At 39.4% G+C, this 20176-nt stretch overlaps 2 protein-coding genes across 2 annotated transcripts in view; both read right to left on the bottom strand.

Annotated features, from left to right (window-relative positions):
* Window positions 1-20176, bottom strand: part of LOC309717060 (uncharacterized protein) — a gene marked incomplete at its 5' end in the record, with an annotated part of 99972 nt that overhangs the window by 25094 nt on the left and 54702 nt on the right. The window lies entirely within an intron of this gene.
* Window positions 2617-4277, bottom strand: LOC309717661 (chemerin-like receptor 1). The gene has a single exon (XM_082552376.1). It carries the CDS (start codon window positions 4069-4071, stop codon window positions 3079-3081), a length of 993 nt encoding a protein of 330 aa, XP_082408502.1. The 5' UTR covers window positions 4072-4277; the 3' UTR covers window positions 2617-3078.

Genomic DNA, 20176 nt, shown 5'->3' with positions numbered 1-20176 from the left:
AATTGAAGGCAGCGTCAATAAAAGGGACAATACACCTGTCAGTTGTCGAGGAGTTTATCTATCTGCATAACTGTATCCAGTGTAGGAGTGAGGGCAGAATATAAAGTTTCAGGTTTTCATTACCGTTTTGTTAGGAGAATAGAAATGTTAATTTTGTAAAGTTAGGTGCTATTCTTATTTGTAATGAGAATAGCACCCTATGTTATTTAGCTAGGTTATGTCCAGGTTAGAGCATCTTACTCAGTAAAGATACCCATAATATGGATGGAGGTTAAAGATGAAATGAAAGTCCTGGGAATTTGGATTAGTGGAAAGTGTCACGATCCTGGGTCGGTGACCCAGTGTTTTCGGTTTTGTATTATTATTTATCCTCGGTTTTGTTATTATGTGTCATTGTTAGTGTCTTGGGTTTTGATTCTGTATTTCTAGTCTTGGTTTGCTTTTGCGATTCCTCCTCTGTTAGGTCTGTCTGCGTCTCTGTGTGCTTCCTGTTTTTCTTTGGTAGTCTTCAGTCTGTATCTACGCCTCTGTCAGTGCGCCCCAGGGCAGCTGTGGCTACAATGTAGCTTGCCATTGCCAGTGTGTGAATGTGTGTGTGAATGGGTGAATGACTGAATGTAGTGTGAAGCACTTTGGGGTCCTTAGGGACTAGAAAAGCGCTGTACAAATGCAGGCCATTTACCATTTACCATTCAGTCATCACATTCAGTTTAGCTTTTGTCATGTGTAATTAACTGCTGCTACCTCTTTCCCCTGTTACCCTCTGTATATGGTGTCTAGTTTAGTCTGCTCAGTGTCGCGCCGTCCCGTCATATATGTGTTATGTGTTCTGTTCGTAGTATTGTTTAGTTCAGTTCTGTGTTTACTAGTGCCAGCAATAAAGCTGCTTTTTGACTTTAAGTTTCGCTTCCGTGTATGAGTCTGCATTTGGGTTCTTCACTCCTGCCTGCCGTGACAGAAAGTGGACACTGTCAAAACCCACAATGTATCAGGTGGTTCTCAATAAATTATGCGTTAAACTGATATGGGGAACAAATCGTGAGGTAACAAAAAGGTGAACAGTGTGCCTGACCTTTGAATTGAAAATCTCTTTTATCAAAAATGTGTGTAGTGCTTGTGTGAGCAGGAAAACAAACAAGAACAAGGCCCTGTGGGGCTAATTGAAAGGGAAAGCTATATACTACAAACTCCTTTTTGGAGATATCCTTGAGCAATGGCAATATCTTAACAGAAATTAGAATCAGAATCAATGTCCAAAACAAATTTATAGTATAATTAATGACAATAATAATGGAGGTTTAACACAGTATAAATATGCGAGTGAAGAAGAACATTCTCAAATTGTTAAAAATATCTATGACAAAGTTATATCTGAAAACTTATCTCTGTTGGGCAACTTCCTGTCAGAGCAGTGGATCAGTGGTGCTTTTATGTTACAACAAAGAAATGCCCCATGCTACACTGCAGAGGTGTGGACTCGAGTCACATGACTTGGACTCGAGCCAGACTCTAGTCATTAATTTTATGACTTTAGACTTGACTTGAAAAAATGTTCTAAGACTTGTGACTTGACTTGGACTTTTACACCAATGACCTGGGACTCGAATTGGACTTGATCCGGTTTACTTGAAAAGACTTGATATTTCACCCCAAATATAAAATTTAACATGCATATTATATAGAAAGTGTGCATCATTTATTCAAACCACACTCTGTACGTATGTGTGCGTGAGCTGTAGCACAGCCAATCAAATTAACCAGATTTTTTAAAAAAAGAAAAGGAAAAAAAAAACCCTCAAAAATGCTGCAAGGAGTTATTTTTTTCAGGTACATAAACTATGAAGTAGTCAACAAAAAACCGAAATGCAATATGCAAAACATGCAAGAAGAGAATCACAGACAGAGATGGAACAACTTCCAATTTTCTCCGACAGTTGAAGTTGCATAAAGAACAGTAGGTGGTCCTTCTCTTTTGCTACGATGAGATAGCTGACTTCATCTAACTAGCAAATGTTGTCCAGGCTACATTGGTGATACAGTTTTTTTTAATGTGTATGATATTTTTGTCATCCGATTTTAAAGCCCGTCCTACAAGCGCATCCAAGACTAACATGCAGCTTATCTCAGAACTGTCGGTGAAAATTATTCTTGGAGCTAAGTTTAATTGAACTGCATTTTATAGAGGTGCAATTTCACAATTTGTGTATATTTTCCAAGTTCACTATTTCGTCATGTGTTGAGAAAAATACAGATTTAAAAATTACATGTTCTAATATTTACATTTAGCATATAACTGCAACATTCTTTTTTTGTTTTTTTTAGGACTCTAAAGGACTTGAAATTCAAAGTTTCAGACTTGTGACTTTACTCTGACTTTTACACCAGTGACTTAAGACTCGACTCTGACTTGCCTGACATTACTTGAGACTTGACTTGTGACTTGAGGATAAAGACTTGAGACTTACTTGAGACTTGCAAAACAGTGACTTGGTCCCACCTCTGCTACACTGTGATGAAGACGACTTTGGACCATTTAATTTTAAATTGCTACAGAACACAGAGATAAGACAACAAATGGCTACTGTGGGTTTTGAGATTGATAACAATATAAAATCTGTAAGGTATGGTTTATTACGAATTTTTAAAGAAATGAGACAATTATTCTGGTTAATTATGTGCATAATTAATACCCCGTTCAGTGGATGCTGATATTAAAAAACATGAAATAATCTAGAGCATTAGAAACTCATATACACAAATATAAAGCTGTTCTTCAATCAAAAATGTTAATATGACTGTATGGATTACATAATTCATTTTTAACAAATTAAATACCACAATTCAAAGCTTCATAGGTTTTCTATTATAATGGCTAGTTTAGTTTTCTTACTACTGCATGGAGCATAGTGAGATTTCCCCTGGAATAGTTAGAAAAATCTAAAGAAAACAGTAGGGGTCACAAAAACAAAACAACAAAACATTTTAGATTTTTTTGCACAAATTTACAATCTGAATCATCCTGAGATTAAATTTTACATTAAAAAATTAATTCAAATTTACATTGCCAACGGTAAGTTTTTATTCGGGGTTTGGTGTCTCCTCAGTGATGACTACTTTGCTTTCTGTGCAGGATTCAAAAGCAGCTGGGTCGATCTTCTCCAAAGTTGCAGCAGCTTCTGACTTTTGGGAAATCCTTGAAAAGGTTGATGACACAGAGCGAGTGGACATAAACGATAAATGGTCCTCTGCCAGAGCACTTTCGAGTACAAAACATACAGACTGCTGAAGCTTCTTCATGAATTCTTCACACATGAAAACATAAAGGATGGGGTTCAAGCAGCTGTTCAGAAAAGCCAGACTCAAAGTCAGAGAACCCACGATTCTAACAATGGGCAAGGTTTTAGGGTTAGTCACAGCCTTTAATTCTATAAAATTGCAAACATGGAAGGGCAACCAGCAGATGAAGAATGCAAAAATGATTGAGAAAATGATTCGGCGAGATCTGCGTCTCCTTGTTCTTGACATGCGCATTGCACGTATGCCTATGGCCACATAAGACACAAATATGACCAGGAATGGGATCACAAAGCCCATAAGAAAGCGAAAAATGTGGAGACTCCATTGCTGTTCATGTGTCATAGAATAACCACAGTAATATACCCCATTGTATTCCACAACAGTGCGAAAAGTTGCATAAGGAGTGCTGCAGACCGCAGCAATCACCCAGATACCAACACATATGAGCTGAGCTTTGCAGACTGTGCGCTTGTTGTGTGCCCACACCACCACCCAGATGGACAAACAACGATCCAAACTCATGGCTGTTAAAATGAAGACACTGGCAAACATGTTGACTAAACTCAAAAAACTGTTGAGCTTGCACATGAATTGTCCAAAAGGCCACTGGTGACTCTGAGAGAGAGAAATGATCGAGAAAATCAGGAAGCCTGTGAAGAGGAAGTCAGCTATGGCCAGGTTGAGAAACCAAACTGAGTCAACTGTTTTCTTCATTTTGAAGCCCGTCACATAGATAACCAGAGCATTGCCCAAAGTTCCAGCTATAACTATCATACAGTAGATGACAATAGAGGCTGTTTGTATGTGTCTGGAAGCTGCATCTTGTTCAGGTGACTGAGTTGCATTGAAACTGATGTTACCTGAAAACAAGAAGGAAAGTATTTTAAGAAAGATTATTATTTAACACATTATACATCATACACAGAAAAATAGGGCAAAAGAACAAAAAATAATATTTGATTACGTGCACTATACAGTGGGGCAAAAAAGTATTTAGTCAGCCACCAATTGTGCAAGTTCCCCCACTTAAAATGATGACAGAGGTCAGTAATTTGCACCAGAGGTACACTTCAACTGTGAGAGACAGAATGTGAAAAAAAAATCCATGAATTCACATGGTAGGATTTGTAAAGAATTTATTCGTAAATTAGGGTGGAAAATAAGTATTTGGTCACCTCAAACAAGGAAAATCTCTGGCTCTCACAGACCTGTAACGTCTTCTGTAAGAAGCTTTTCTGTCCCCCACTCGTTACCTGTATGAATGGCACCTGTTTGAACTCATCATCTGTATAAAAGACACCTGTCCACAGCCCCAAACAGTCAGACTCCAAACTCCGCCATGGCCAAGACCAAAGAGCTTTCGAAGGACACCAGGAAAAGTATTGTAGACCTGCACAAGACTGGGAAGAGTGAATCTACAATAGGCAAGCAGCTTGGTGTGAAAAAATCAACTGTGGGAGCAATCATCAGAAAATGGAAGACATACAAGACCACTGATAATCTCCCTCGATCTGGGGCTCCACGCAAGATCTCATCCCGTGGGGTCAAAATGATCATGAGAACGGTGAGCAAAGATCCCAGAACCACACGGGGGGACCTGGTGAATGACCTGAAGAGAGCTGGGACCAAAGTAACAAAGGTCACCATCAGTAACACACTACAACGGCAGGGAATCAAATCCCGCAGTGCCAGACGTGTTCCGCTGCTGAAGCCAGTGCATGTCCAGGCCCGTCTGAAGTTTGCCAGAGAGCACATGGATGATACAGCAGAGGATTGGGAGAATGTCATGTGGTCAGATGAAACCAAAGTAGAACTTTTTGGTATAAACTCAACTCGTCGTGTTTGGAGGAAGAAGAATACTGAGTTGCATCCCAAGAACACCATACCTACTGTGAAGCATGGGGGTGGAAACATCATGCTATGGGGCTGTTTTTCTGCCAAGGGGACAGGACGACTGATCCGTGTTAAGGACAGAATGAATGGGGCCATGTATCGTGAGAGTTTGAGCCAAAACCTCCTTCCATCAGTGAGAACTTTGAAGATGAAACGAGGCTGGGTCTTCCAACATGACAATGATCCAAAACACACCGCCCGGGTAACAAAGGAGTGGCTCCGTAAGAAGCATTTGAAAGTCCTGGAGTGGCCTAGCCAGTCTCCAGACCTCAACCCCATAGAAAATCTGTGGCGGGAGTTGAAAGTCCGTGTTGCTCGGCGACAGCCCCAAAACATCACTGCTCTCGAGAAGATCTGCATGGAGGAATGGGCCAAAATACCAGCTACTGTGTGTGCAAACCTGGTAAAGACCTATAGTAAACGTTTGACCTATGTTGTTGCCAACAAAGGTTATGTTACAAAGTATTGAGTTGTATTTTTGTTATTGACCAAATACTTATTTTCCACCCTGATTTACGAATAAATTCTATACAAATCCTACCATGTGGATTCATGGATTTTTTTTTCACATTCTGTCTCTCACAGTTGAAGTGTACCTCTGGTGCAAATTACTGACCTCTGTCATCATTTTAGGTGGGGCAACTTGCACAATCGGTGGCTGACTAAATACTTTTTTGCCCCACTGTATATATATCGCTATATATATAGCGATATATATATATATATATATATATATATAGATAGATAGATAGATAGATACCTTCAAAAGTTTTAGAACACTCCAATTTTTTCAGTTTTTTATTAAAAATTATGCACTTTAATTTCTAATTGCATTCTGAAATGAAAGCATAGTACAAATAAGCAATTGGAGTTAAAAACAAACAAACAGATAATGGAATCAATTTATAGACCAAAATGTTTTCTAAACCTTTGACTCATCAAAGCAGCCACCTTTGGCAAATATAACAGCTGAACACACCCGTGGCATTCTTTCTACAATAGAAATCAAATATTCTTCAGAAAGTTCTTCCCATATCTGTTAAAGAATTTCCCATAAACATGTGGCACTTGTAGGTTAGTTTGCTTTCACTGTTCTGTCCAGTTCATCCCAAACCGGCTCGATGGTCTGGAGACTGTGCTGGCGACTCCATGTTTCCAAGCTTACCATCTTGTTCTTTTTTCCTGAGGTAGTTAGTTTGGACTTATGTTTTGGGTCATTATCTTGCTGTAGGATGAACCCCTGACCAACTAGGCACATACCAGAGGGTATTGCATGGTGATGGAGAATGTTGTGGTAGCCATTTTTGTTCAGGGTGCCTCTCACTCTGTACAAGTCACTGACCCTCAATCCAGCAAAACACCCAGACCTTCACACTTCCTCCTCCATGTTTGACATTAATGCCACACACTGTGGAACCACCACTTCGCCTTCTTGACGGCGTACAAAGATCCTGCGTGATGAATAAAGATTTCGAATTTTGATTCATCAGTCCATAATACCTTCTTCCAGTATTCAGTAGTCCAGTGGTAGTGTTTCATGGCCAAGCCTCTTTGTCTTATTCTGACATCTTTGCAATGGCTTTCTTGCTGCAATTCATCCTGTCAAATCTGCAGCTGGAAGTATTCTCCTTAAAGTTAAAACTGAGACTAATATTAAGCTGTGCTTAAAGCTGTTGCTGTGTGAGCTGTTTATCACGCAAGCTGTTAACTCTCTGTGCCAAACCTCTTCCTGTCAGAGTTTCCCCAGTTTCTGAGTGCCTTTTGATGGTGAAAGAAAAAGTACTCACTGACACCTAGACTTTCTTTGCAATTTCTTTGTAGGAAAGACCTACATTTTTAAGTGTTACAAGGGTCAGTCACTCTTCCGTTGCTAATTGCCTTTTTTTCCACAATTTTTGTAGCAACACACTACTTTCTGCAGTACAATATTGTTCAACTGATGCTCACGAGGTTATGGTACCACAGTGTGTTCCAACACTGCTTTTATGCAGACAAAGGGGGTTGTAAGTACTCCAAAAAAGTTGGAACACCTGTAGGAATTAGTAGTACCAGCTTTCAAGGCATGACAACCTCCATTCCTGCAGAACAGCTTTAAATTGTTAACTCATTTTGTGTTTGCTGAAACAGGTCTTTTTGTGTAATTTTAAAATATACATTACTTCTCAGTTTTAGGTAACCTTACCTTTTTTTAACCCATGGCAGTCAACCATTTAGCTATGTACCACTTCAAGCTTGATCTGAACTGAACCGCAATAAATAACTGGAAAAATTGGGGTGTTCTACAACTTTTGATCGGTAGTGAGTGTGTGTGTGTGTGTGTGTGTGTATATATATATATATATATATATATATATATATATATATATCCACTATGCAACCCTTACTTCCAATATGCTACTAGATTATGTCAAGTACTTTATGCAAGCTGAAATTTTGAATTTGTTTAACTTAATTTATGTTGTAATCAGAAATGATAACAGGCATGCATGCTCATCTAAATAACTTTAGCAGGAATTCATATCAGCATTCAATGCTAATACATTTTATATTTAAAGTAAATCATCTTACCCCCAGTCATGTTTCTTTTAGCTGACAGACGTTATTCTAAATTGATCTCTATCTGTTGCTGCTTATACTTGCTCTCTATCTTCGATTACTCCTCCCTCTGAGTTGCTGCAGATGAGGCAATACTCACACAGAGAGATGAATAGACAAAATAACAGAAATGCCTCAATATACACTGATGAAGCAACAGAGGAGTGCATGACATTTGGTGAACCTAAATGAATATTTTTTGATTACTTTTAAAAGGTTACACGTCTTACTAGATTAGTATTTATTGCAGTGTGTTGTATTTGTATTTTGCATATTTCATTGTATAAGAGTAATTGCTTGTGGTTAGTGTATTTTTTTCTGCTATATTATGCTAAATTTTAAACTTCCTCATACACTTTTACAACTCTTTGACCTATCAAACACTCACTAGCTGTCTGAGTATATGTTTCACAGATTAACCCAACAGCAGTGCAGTAGCTGTTTTGCAGACTATTATTAATTGTCAGTAAAAGTAGTACAATCCAGTGGGGGTGTTCGATATAAGGATATATATCGGATGACGATATAAAAACGTCTATCATTTCATTTTACACTATCGTTTGTTTCATGGTATCGCAAAATAAACTGTTTACGGCACAATTTTTTCATTGTTTTGATGGTCACTGTAGTGGCTATAATAATTTCTTAAAGTTCTCTCTTTCTCTTATATTTAATATAACCACACTAAGGAAGGACAAGCTCCTGTTTTTATGCGTTGTGGTTAGCAACAACGACGGTAACACCATCGCGTGTCCGCTTGTTTATGTTCCACATAAACCTTTCACAATAAAGTTCAAGATCCTGTTGAGACTTTTCAAAATAAACGGAATCACATGACAGAGCAGATTATTTACGGATGAGAATTAAAAAAGAGCCGCCAGGTGCTAAAAAATAAACCTTAGACTCAAACTTTAGAACAGGCTTTTCCCCGCAGCACGCCGTGTAATAAATACTCACAAAGAAAACGGTGGCTGTTACAACTTATGTCTAAAAATGTATGGTTTCATACATCGGTTAAAACACTCAACTCCAGCTACATGACGCGCAGTCGAGATTCACAGAATTTACAGAAAATGTTACATTTTTGTGATTTAGATCGTTATTGGGACAATAGAATTCTTATATCGGGATATGAGATTTTGGTCATATCGCACAGCCCTACAATCCAGTAAAATATTAATGCTATATGGAAGTACTCATTGATGCTGGGATGAGAAACATGTAAAGGTGTTTTGGTTTCTTTGTTAAAATATTCATTAGCTGTGCTCTAAACTAATCCTTCCTGCATGTGTTGCAGCGGCTTTTATAAAGACAAAGACACCAGAGCTTGACAGACACACAGAAGGGATGGCACCAAGGCAAGACAGGAGGCATAGAAAGGGAATACAAAAGGGGATAAATAAACCCCACAGAAAAAGCAAACAGGAAACAAGAGGCACAGAACATAGCATCGTCCTAAGCCTGGGAATGTAAATATAATTTCATAACTAGAAGACTAAATAAGGAATACAGAACCAAAATACAAAAACAGAAATTCAGGAGAAGATATGGAAAACATGCTGCCTTGTTCTGTACTGAATAATCCAACACCATCAGAACTGAATGACTATAATCCAGTTGCCCCCATATCACATGTGACGAATGCACTAGAGAGACTTCTGTGCAATTTGCATACAGCCTAATTCTGGGAGTGGATCATCTATGCTGCAGTGAGCTTACAACTGCCTTGTAAGGATCAGCTTCTGTAATTTCTGTGCTTTTAAAAGGACTCAACAACATGAAGCTACAGGAAATGTCAGTAAAAACAGCAACACATCAGACCATCAGTGCAATAACTGCTACTGAAACTGAATAACACCTTAGATGGTGATTGACTTCTTAAGGGAAAGGATGGCTACGTGACCTGTGTCTGTTCAGGGACAGGATGTTGAGGTGGATTGCTGTGGTGGACAAATATGAGTCCCTGGGTTCCCATATTCTTCAAAGACTCGGCAATTAATTTTTGCCAGGAACATGAGTGTGAGACCTTTACATAAAGCACCATTCTTGTAATTCATATAAGTCCTACTGTAATATCCTGTAAGAGGCCATCCTGAGCTATCAATTACAATCTATTGATGCCACTAGTGATGGGAATTCCAGCTCTTTTTAGAAAACCGGCTCTTTAAGCTTGGCTCACTAAAAAGAACCGGCTCTTTCGGCTCCCAAGCAGCTCTTCAGGTTGTTTTGTTGCTTTAATTAATATATTATCAACAACAATATAAAATTATGCACAAAATGAATGACTTTTTATTTATATATGTTTAATATATAAATATGCTTGTGACACAGGACCCCGGAACACACACACACACACACTGGCGTTATGTTTGGGCAGCAGCCCTTTTATTTATGGCAACACAAACTGCAGCAGAACCGAGACCACACCTCCGCCACAATGGTTTTATTTATTCACTCCACACAAAAAAAATTATATATATATATATATATATATATATATATACATATATATATATATATATACACACATACATACACATATATATATATATATACACATACATATATATATATATATATATATATATATATATATATATATATATATATATACATATATACACATACATATATATATATATATATACACATACATATATATATATATATATATATATATATATACACACATACATATATATATATATATATATATATATATATATATATATATATATATATATACACACATACATATATATATATATATATACACATACATATATATATATATATATATATATATATATATATATATATATATATATATATATATATAGGTGGTTGTATACTGCAGCAGCAGCAGCACCAACAACAACATTTGCAGTAGACACACTGGCACCTTCAATAATATCACGCTCAACTGACTGTGTTTTATCTTTCCATTGCACTGATGGGTGGACAGTTCTCAGGTGCCTGTGCTGCTGGTTGTTTGTAGAGCCGGCTCTACATGACACTCTTTTCTTGCAGACTCTCTGCAGACACTCTGCCTTTGTATTGTCAATAAAATTTAAATGGTTCCAGATTTTGCTTCTTTCTTGGTGTCATTCATTTTCTTTATTATACCTTTCTAATGTGTCGATGTTGTCTCTTGTTGTTGCCCCGGCTCTCTTTCTCTCACTCCCTCCTGCTCTGTTCGTGTGCTACTGCTGCTGCGAGTGTAACTACCGCCCCTTCCTCCTGTGATCAGCAAAAACACAAGGCACAAACACATATTGACCAATCACGTCCGGCGTGATGCGAAAAAAGGTGTGTGAGAGAGGGTGAGAGAAAGAAAAACAAAAAACAAAAACACGGCTCCCAATGAGGAGCCAGCTCCCATCATTCACTTCAAAGAGCCGGCTCTAAGAGTCGTTTGGTTTGCGACTGACCCATCACTAGATGCCATATTTGTGGGGGCTGGGCAGAGCACACAGATTAGATCTTCAAAATGACAAGATTTACAGCTTCCACATTTTATGGTGCAAAAGGTGGTTAAGTTATTAGATATTATAATTATGCTGGTAAAACTCAAAATTGGAGCTTCAGTTTGAGAACCTTAACTTTGATTTGGTAAGATTTCAGTAATGTTTAGTAATTTTACCTAAAAAAGTTTATTGAAATGGACAGAGAAGAATGCATGAGGGGAGTTGAGCAGCCTCAAATATCTGATGGTGTGAGTGAAGAAGATATCATGGAGCCGAGGGAACTGTTTATGTTCTGTTTTAACATAAACGGTTAAAGTTCCCAGGATGATTCTAATACATTTTGTGTTATCAAAAAGAGGAAAATACCATTTTTGGTTCCTTTACAAAAAAAAAAGAATAACACTCTGTTCATTGTTCATTGTTTAAAGTTAAGAAAATACCACAAAGAGAACAAATTGTTATCCAATGTGCATAACCCTGACCATCACCCTCACCTCTACAGACAGACAGTAAAGCCCCTTCGTTAAAGGACAGATAGGGGAAATCTTTCATACCATGTGTTAGTATCCTCTGTCATGGTCCCTCTATCTCTTTGGCTGGTTCACACTGGCTACAGGTTTTGTTGTTTTTCTCCTTCTCTCTGCCTGGGCGGAGCTCGTTACAGGTTCTTGCTCTTGGCCCACGCACCTGTGATTGTCACCACCTGCTGCTCTGGCTGAGTTCCCCAGCTGCTATTTAAGGCAGTGGCACAGAGCAGCTCACCGCTGGAACGTTGAATCTCCTGAGTTCGTGCTCTCGGCTTCATCTAAGGATCTCATATAAATCATATACATAACAAAATTTCAAGAAGTGTCTCAATCGTAAGTAAAGTAAAACACATTCTGCACAAATCACTCCACATTCTCTATTGTTCCCTGATTGCACCGTATTTGAATTACTGTGCAGAGGTTTGGGGCAATACTTACAAATGTTCGCTATCATCAATCTTTATATTGCAAAAAAGGGCCATAAGGATAATCCATAAAACTGGTTACAGAGATCATACAAATCCACTATTCTTAAAATCAAAAATTCTAAAATTCACAGATCTGGTTCATTTTCTCACAGCACGAATTATATATAAAGCAATAAATAACCTGCTTCCTGACAATATTCTAAAAATGTTTTCTAAAAGGGAACGGGAATACAATTTGAGGGGGGAATTAAATTTAAAACATCCTCGTATCCGTACAACATTAAAAAGTTTTTGCATCTCTGTGTGTGGAGTGAAGCTGTGGAACAGACTAAGTAAAGATATGAAGCAATGTCCAAGCATGGCACAGTTTAAAAAGCGGTTTAAGGATATGGTTTTTACAGGGTACAGGGAAAAGGTAGAGATTTGATAGGGTGTTCTTGTCTAATATTTTCATGTGTGTGTGCATGCACGGGTTTGTTGGTATGGATATATATATATATAATTGTAGGCTGTGTATCCTTGAGGTGTTAATGGGGTTATTGAAAATGTGTATATGTGCGTATGTGTAAATACGTATGTATGGATAGATAGAAACATATATGTATATATATTTAAAAAAAATGAGAAAAAAAATACACATGACATATAATGTAATTGCAAGGAGGTATTTCTGTAGTCTATTGATACTAGATAGTGGAAAAGGGGTGGGATTAAAAAGGCTTATGCTTCTTCCTGCTCCTTTTTGAACATGAAAGTTATTTGGAGTTGTGGTTGCTCGTTTGCCTTTTGTTTTGCTTTGTTCATTTGTCTCTTTTAATTCTATTTTGTTGTACTTTTTCAACATGTTCAAAATAAAGATTCAATCAATCAATCAATCAATCTCCCTGTGAATTCTGTGTGTAGATACCCTCCTCCTGGAGCAGATTATGGACCCTTTCTGTGTGTGGCGGCATGAGTGGAGTTTTGGAGAGTGTGCGGCTGAAGAGGAGTGAGTGTGTGTGGATTATCCCTTCTCCCTTGAGCCCTGGACCCCCCTCCCAACTCACTGTACATATATATAGCACTGAGTTGTTCCCTGTTGTAAATAAATTGTCTTCTTTTGTTTGCAAAGAACTCTGCGCGTGAATCCATCCAATAGCCATGACACCCTCTATAATATAATATATCGATCTGGCAGAAAAGCATCTCCCAGATACTACTACTACTAATAATAGTGCATAAACATTTCAACTTCTGCAACAAAATAATTTAATTTAATGTAGAAACAACCAGTCCCGAGGTGAGAAAGACATGTACCCAAAATGTGTGCAGGCAGATACCTAGACCCAGCTGAGGGTTCCTGCATTTCCTCATTTATTGGTCTACCATTAATGTTAATGTATTAATGTGCTCAATGTTTTTTTACGAATTAATTTTTCCTTTTTGCTTTTAATTTTAATTTTTAACAGATGCTTTTGTGGTTTGTGCATAGTATGATTTACATAGTGTGACTCACAGTTAGAGGACCATGAATTTTAACAATGCCATGAAGATCTGGGTGAGTCATAGCCTTCAATTCTATAAAATTGCAAACATGGAAGGGCAACCAGCAGATGAAGAATGTAAAAATGATGGAGAAAATGATTCGGTTTCCTTGTGTCAAGATCCTCTCTCGATTTCTCTGATCCTTTTGTTACTCAGCTGTAAAAAATAAACACAATTGACTCCAAAACATGTGCGATGCAAACTTTCAAAGCACGCTGGCTTCACCCGATTCTTTGTTGGCAAATAGTCATTCACAGACAGTAAAGTTCAACTTCAACCCATTATTTAGCAAAGCATATGCATATGGAGATCACCCATGTCACACTCTAGGCCTGGCAGAGTATGCTCCAAGGAATCTCTGAAGCATTTCCTCTTAATAGAGCTACATTTATACTTTTCCACTACCCGCCTCCACATCAATGGGGAGGGCTTTAAAGGGCCGCCTGCTGTTGCGAGATCGATCAACTTCAGACCAGACAACAAACGACGGAGGCTCCGGAAAAGTGCAATCAAACGATGAGTTTTATTATCACAGGAGAACAACCAACCGTCAGCATACGAATTGTTTTGCTCTGACAAAAATACAATGGGTTCTGGTTTTATAGGATAAAATATCACACCTACGTCAATACAGTTCAAAAATACATGGTGACAGACAGGCAAAAGTTCAACCCGTGCAGACAAGGGTACATCACGTACACTTCTAATAACCATAAACCGACATATAACTTCCCTTTTCTACATTACTTGCCTTTTAGGGTAATAACTTCAGGTCTCAGCATCTCTGAGAGCTAATAATGGACCCTCGTCATTAATCACTAAGTAGAGTACTTTGCAGCCAGTCTCAAACTGAAGCAGAAGACGCTTAGGCCTTCGCTCAGACCTGCTAGTAGATTAATATGTGTATCATAAGCGTGCATGCAATTAACCTGCTATGTTCTCATCTCCCCTCAGCATGTATCATCTGGACACTCTCACCAGTGAAGCTTAAAACCTTCTAGAATGGAACATCAACTCTAACCAAGCACATTCATGCATTGTGTATAGAATGAACTCAACCTGTAAAAATAGAAAGGTCAATGTGATGACAGACATATTCAATGCAATTTTATAAACCCTGCAGGAAATATTACTGATAAATGATACTGTGAAACATGTTATTAATACATTCTTCATAAGGCAGATTATATGGTAGCAATAAAAGAATCTCTGAATCCCAACATTCCCTCTTTTGACATTCCAACAGGAATGTCACCATACTTCATGTTGTATCACTCCCTGCCCCACTCTATGGGTGCCAGGTTCATCTGGTAGATGCCCTCAACCCAGCCAGGGTTCGCAACCCTCGCCACTATCTTTACCAACAATCCTCTGACACAAGGAATGATACAACACCCAGCAATGACCAATATTCCCAAAAATACAGCCAATGAGCACATCACTGATATAGCCACACCTTTCCATTGTCCAAACACGGATGCCACCCAGGACCCCACTGGGTTTTCAATACCTGAGTGCTCATGCATGGTTTTAGACAAATTTTCAGGCCCTCCAGAGCTCGGGTTACTGAGCCATCTGGGGCAGTATTGTTGTTCCATGGCGTCCCTGGTAAGGCTAGAGAGTCTCAGCAAGTTGTAATGAACGTAGTTAATGCGGTCATCATTCTTATTAGGCGTTATCCAAAGGAATATACTTTCAAACCCTGAAGCTACTGGGTCTGCCAGCTTATACTCGTTTGTAACTCCCCTGGGCACTCCTATGGAGTCTATCCTAGTCGGAGAGTTTAGCCGGGGGTCATATGCATGTATACCCTGGGTCCCTCTTTTTGCCAAAATGTGTCTCTTATGTCTGGCTGCTAAGGTACGTGTGTTGTGTTGCTGAATAGTCTTTACCTGATTTCCAATCAGTATGAGTGGAGCTCCCAGTCGCACCATTGCACATGTCCCTACGCTTCCCATTGGGACACGAACCAAAAGGGTGCTTTGCCCACAATAATAATACAACCCACTTCTTGCCCATGTTCCAATTAATGTGCTCGGGTCACTCACATTATTCGTGGTTCTTCCCGTGGGTGTGACAGCACACCAAGTAGGGTCGATTTCTCCCACGTGGTACTTTACTTTATCTGTAGAAAACCTGAAACATGTATAGTTATCTTGTTTTGGCATGAATGAATTGGCATTCTCCGCTTGCCCTATCGTGTTTGGTGTGAGATTATTAGTTTATCAGTTAGATTTGTCATTGAGTTTTTAAGTGTGACTCAGGCTTTGGGGTAAACTAAGTGTACCCTAATTACCCCAAACGAATCTGTTCCTGACATGTCCACCCTGATTACCAGATAGAATACGCCTCCCGGGCTCTCGGCTTTAAGCAGTATGTTCCATGGACCTAAGAAGATGGTGACAGGGTTATGAAAAACAGAATAAACCCTTTGAATTACTATTCCTTGCAGGCCTTCTGGCACATTTGGCTTCCAAAAGGCAGATTATATGGTAGCAATAAAAGAATCTCTGAATCCCAACACTGCTTTTGCTGTACAGCCATCTAAACGGCTGTTGTACAGCCATGTAAAGGGCTGAACACGCAGTGAAGCACTACAGTTAAATGCAGCTGGATGCAGAGAAGGGGTCCGATGCGCATACTTTAGCAGTGCCAAGCTGAATTAACCCTATGTTAGACTAGTCACAGTTGGCCATAACACTATCAAAGGTTTCTTACTGATCCTCACTGTTACATTTTCAAACAGTACTGATCAGCATGTATTCATACAACAAGTGGCACAAACTTTTTCATTCATATAGTGGTAGATATATTTGACCTAAATATATGGGTCATGTGAGTTGAACATGCAGGTTAATTGCTTAACACAGTGACTCCACTATATAAGACACTTCATTGTAAGTGTGCATAGTATATATGATTGCACAGAATTTATCTGAGTAATTATGATTACATATCTAGTGTATACAGGTATATATGTCATAATAAAATCCATTTCCACTAGCCTACACATAATTTCATATCCTCAATGCCTGGCTCTTTTAACCTTTGAGCAACAACATCTATCTTGCTTAATATTTCCACACTTGTTATTGACATGCGCATTGCACGGATGCCTATGGCCACTTAAGAGACAAGTATTACCAGTAATGGGATCACAAAGCCCACGACATGAGCTGAGCTTTGCAGACTGTCCTCTTGTTGTGTGCCCACACCACCACCCAGATGGACAAATAACGATCCAGACATCCAGGCTGTCAGAAAGAAGATACTGGCAAACATGTTGACTACACTCACAAAAGTGTTGAGCTTGCACATGAATTCTCCAAAAGGCCATTTGGTGACTCTAAGAGAGAGAAATGATCGAGAAAATAAGGAAGGCCGTGAAGAGGAAGTCAGCTATGGCCAGGTTGAGAAACCAAACCGAGTTGGGAGTGAACAATGCGTAAATTGCGTAAATGCGTCCTGGCTCCGCGTCCCGATTAATACACTGTATATATTTTGTCCTTGTAAATACCTCCCCCTCACTGTAAATAAACTGTCTTCACCGCAACTGTGCCTCCGTGCGTTCTGCTTCCTGGGTCCATTTGCATTTGCTATAACAGGTGGAAGGAACAAAAATCCTGGAGGGCCAGGATTTCCCAAGGTGCTGTGTGTTACTCGTGGGCATAATATATGCTCTCAATCTGAGCTATTGCATGGATCTAAAATATACTTTTGAAGTTTTCAGAAGCTGTTCCTTGACCTGGATGGACTGAGAGCCAGTGGAAAGTCCCAAGAACAGTATTTTCTAAAGATGTCACTTGTTTTAGAGCACTAAGAGATTTTATTCAGATTGTGTTGCTTTGTACTTGGAAGTCCATTGGAATAAAATGATAGTGTTGACAAAAAACAGAAGACAAAAAATGTTTTTTTTTCTTTTTTCTACCCAGCTGTTTTTGATATTATATTCAACAAATTGTGCCTTGGCAGTTGTTGTAAAACCTTTACAACTGTCCTTAACACCTATCCAATCTTTAATCCTCAGAGAGATGTGCTGATAAATGAGCCAGCATTACGTTAAAGATGCTGACTCTGTTTCAAAAATTGTTAACTGTTTGGAATTCTACATGTGTAACATTGATCTTAAAGGTGTTTGCTGTATTGTGTAAAAGAAAAATGCAAGATCTTGTAAAGTTTGGTAGCCATTGAAAGCTAACAAAAATAAGAGAAAGCTAAAATGATGGTAACAATGAAGAAAATCAGCAACTTAATATTTTAACTTAAAAAATGATTAAGAGGTTGGGAGCAGAGCAGCAGATTAACTTAACTTTTTTGTAATTGCTGTAATTAATTACATAACACTTAAAATCGTTTTAAATAATGTGGAAAAAGTAATGGAGGAACATAATTTTTACGAGTAAACAACTTAAAAACATGTTTTAAGCTACCAATTATTAAGTAAGCTGGTTCAAAACTCCGCTGACCGCATTATTACCAGAACCCCCTCCTGCCAGCACATCACCGCTGTTCTCCAGGAACTTCACTGGCTCCGTGTGAAATTCTGGATAGTGTACAAACTTCTTCTGCTCACCTTCAAGGCCCTTCATAACCTCGCTCCTCCCTACCTTCCTGACCTGTTAAGCACTATCTCTTCTGCCCGCTCACTTCAATCCTCTTCTTCTATCCAGCTTGCTGTGCCTTCTTTCCGCCTCACCACCATGGGAAGCAGAGCTTTCTGCTGCTCTGCTCCCAACCTGTGGAACTCTCAACCCCCAAATATACACTCAACAAAAATATAAACGCAACACCTTTGTTACTGCTCCCATTCCCCATGGGATGGACGTAGAGACCTAAAATTCATTCCAGATACACAATATAACCATCCCTCCCAAACAGTGGTCACAAATCAGTCCAAATGTGTGGTAGTGGGCACATCTGCTATATTGAGATAATCCATCCCACCTCACAGGTGTGCCACATCAGGATGCTGACATCATGAGTAGTGCACAGGTGTACCTCAGACTGCCCACAACAAAAGGCCACCCTGGAATGTGCAGTTTTTTGCGCTATTGGGGGTCTGGGGACCCAGAACCGGTCAGTATCTGGTGTGACCACCATTTGCCTCATGCAGTGCAACACATCGTCGCATGGAGTCTATCAGATTGTCAATTGTGGCCTGTGGAATGTTGGTCCACTCCACTTCAATGGCTGTGCGAGGTTGTTGGATATTCGTGGGAACTGGTACACGCTGTCGTATACGCCGGTCAAGCACATCCCGAACATGCTCAATGGGTGACATGTCCGGTGAGTATGCTGGCCATGCAAGAACTGGGACATTCTCAGCTGCCATCTGCCCTGAACAATGTGAACCATGATTCATCCGTGAAGCGCACACCTCTCCAACGTGCCAGACGCCATCGAATGTGAGCATTTGCCCACACAAGTCTGTTACGGCGACGAGCTGGAGTCAGGTCAAGACCCCGATGAGGACGACGGGCATGCAGTTGAGCATCCCTGAGACGGTTTCTGACAGTTTGTGCAGAAATTGTTTGGTTGTGCAAACCAATTGTTCCAGCAGCTGTCTGGGTGGCTGGTCTCAGACGATCTTGGAGGTGAACCTGCTGGATGTGGAGGTCCTGGGCTGGTGTGGTTACACGAGGTCTGCGGTTGTGAGGCCGGTTGGATTCTTTGAAACGCCTGTGGAGACGGCTTATGGTTGAGAAATGAACATTCAATGCACGGGCGACAGATCTGGTTGACATTCCTGCTGTCAGCATGCCAATTGCACGCTCCCTCATTGCTTGTGGCATCTGTGGCATTTTGCTGTGAGACAAAACTGCACATTCCAGGGTAGCCTTTTGTTGTGGGCAGTCTGAGGTACACCTGTGCACTACTCATGATGACAGAACTGCATATAACTGGAAAGCTAAAATGAGGGATATAAACCATATATTCAGCTATCATAATGGGCAGTGTTACATTCTTGGGCAATTACAAACCCAATTCTTGAAAGGTTGGAATGTTGTGCAAAATGTGAGAAAAAATCTGAATGCTGTCATTTGCAAATGTTTTCAAGGAACCGCTCAGATAATGTTCAGTGACTTTATTTACAGTATGAAGGTGAAACAACAATCCAAACACAAGTTCAACAATAGTGAAGGTCCTGATTCCACAGGGCAAGTTTCTTCAAAAGTCCAGTATCTCCACACATCTCTCAAGAAGCCATATATTAACATGATCTAGAAATGCTCCATCTTCTTTGGGTCAAAGCTCATTTAAAATGAACTAAATGAACTGAGACAAAGTCAAAAACTGTTCTGTATTCAGACGAATTGAAATTTGAAGTTGTGTTTGGAAAACATGCAAACATTTGCATCCTCTGGGTTAAAGAGGGGAGAGACCATCCATCTTGCTATCAGCAGTCAGTTGAAAAGCCTGCATCTCTGATGGTATGGTGGTGCAT

The sequence above is a fragment of the Aulonocara stuartgranti genome (assembly GCF_965226115.1).
Source record: "Aulonocara stuartgranti genome assembly, chromosome: 11".
NCBI lineage: Eukaryota > Metazoa > Chordata > Actinopteri > Cichliformes > Cichlidae > Aulonocara > Aulonocara stuartgranti.
The sequence above is the reverse complement of the archived record's forward strand: the minus strand, read 5'-3'. Positions and strand labels throughout refer to the sequence as shown.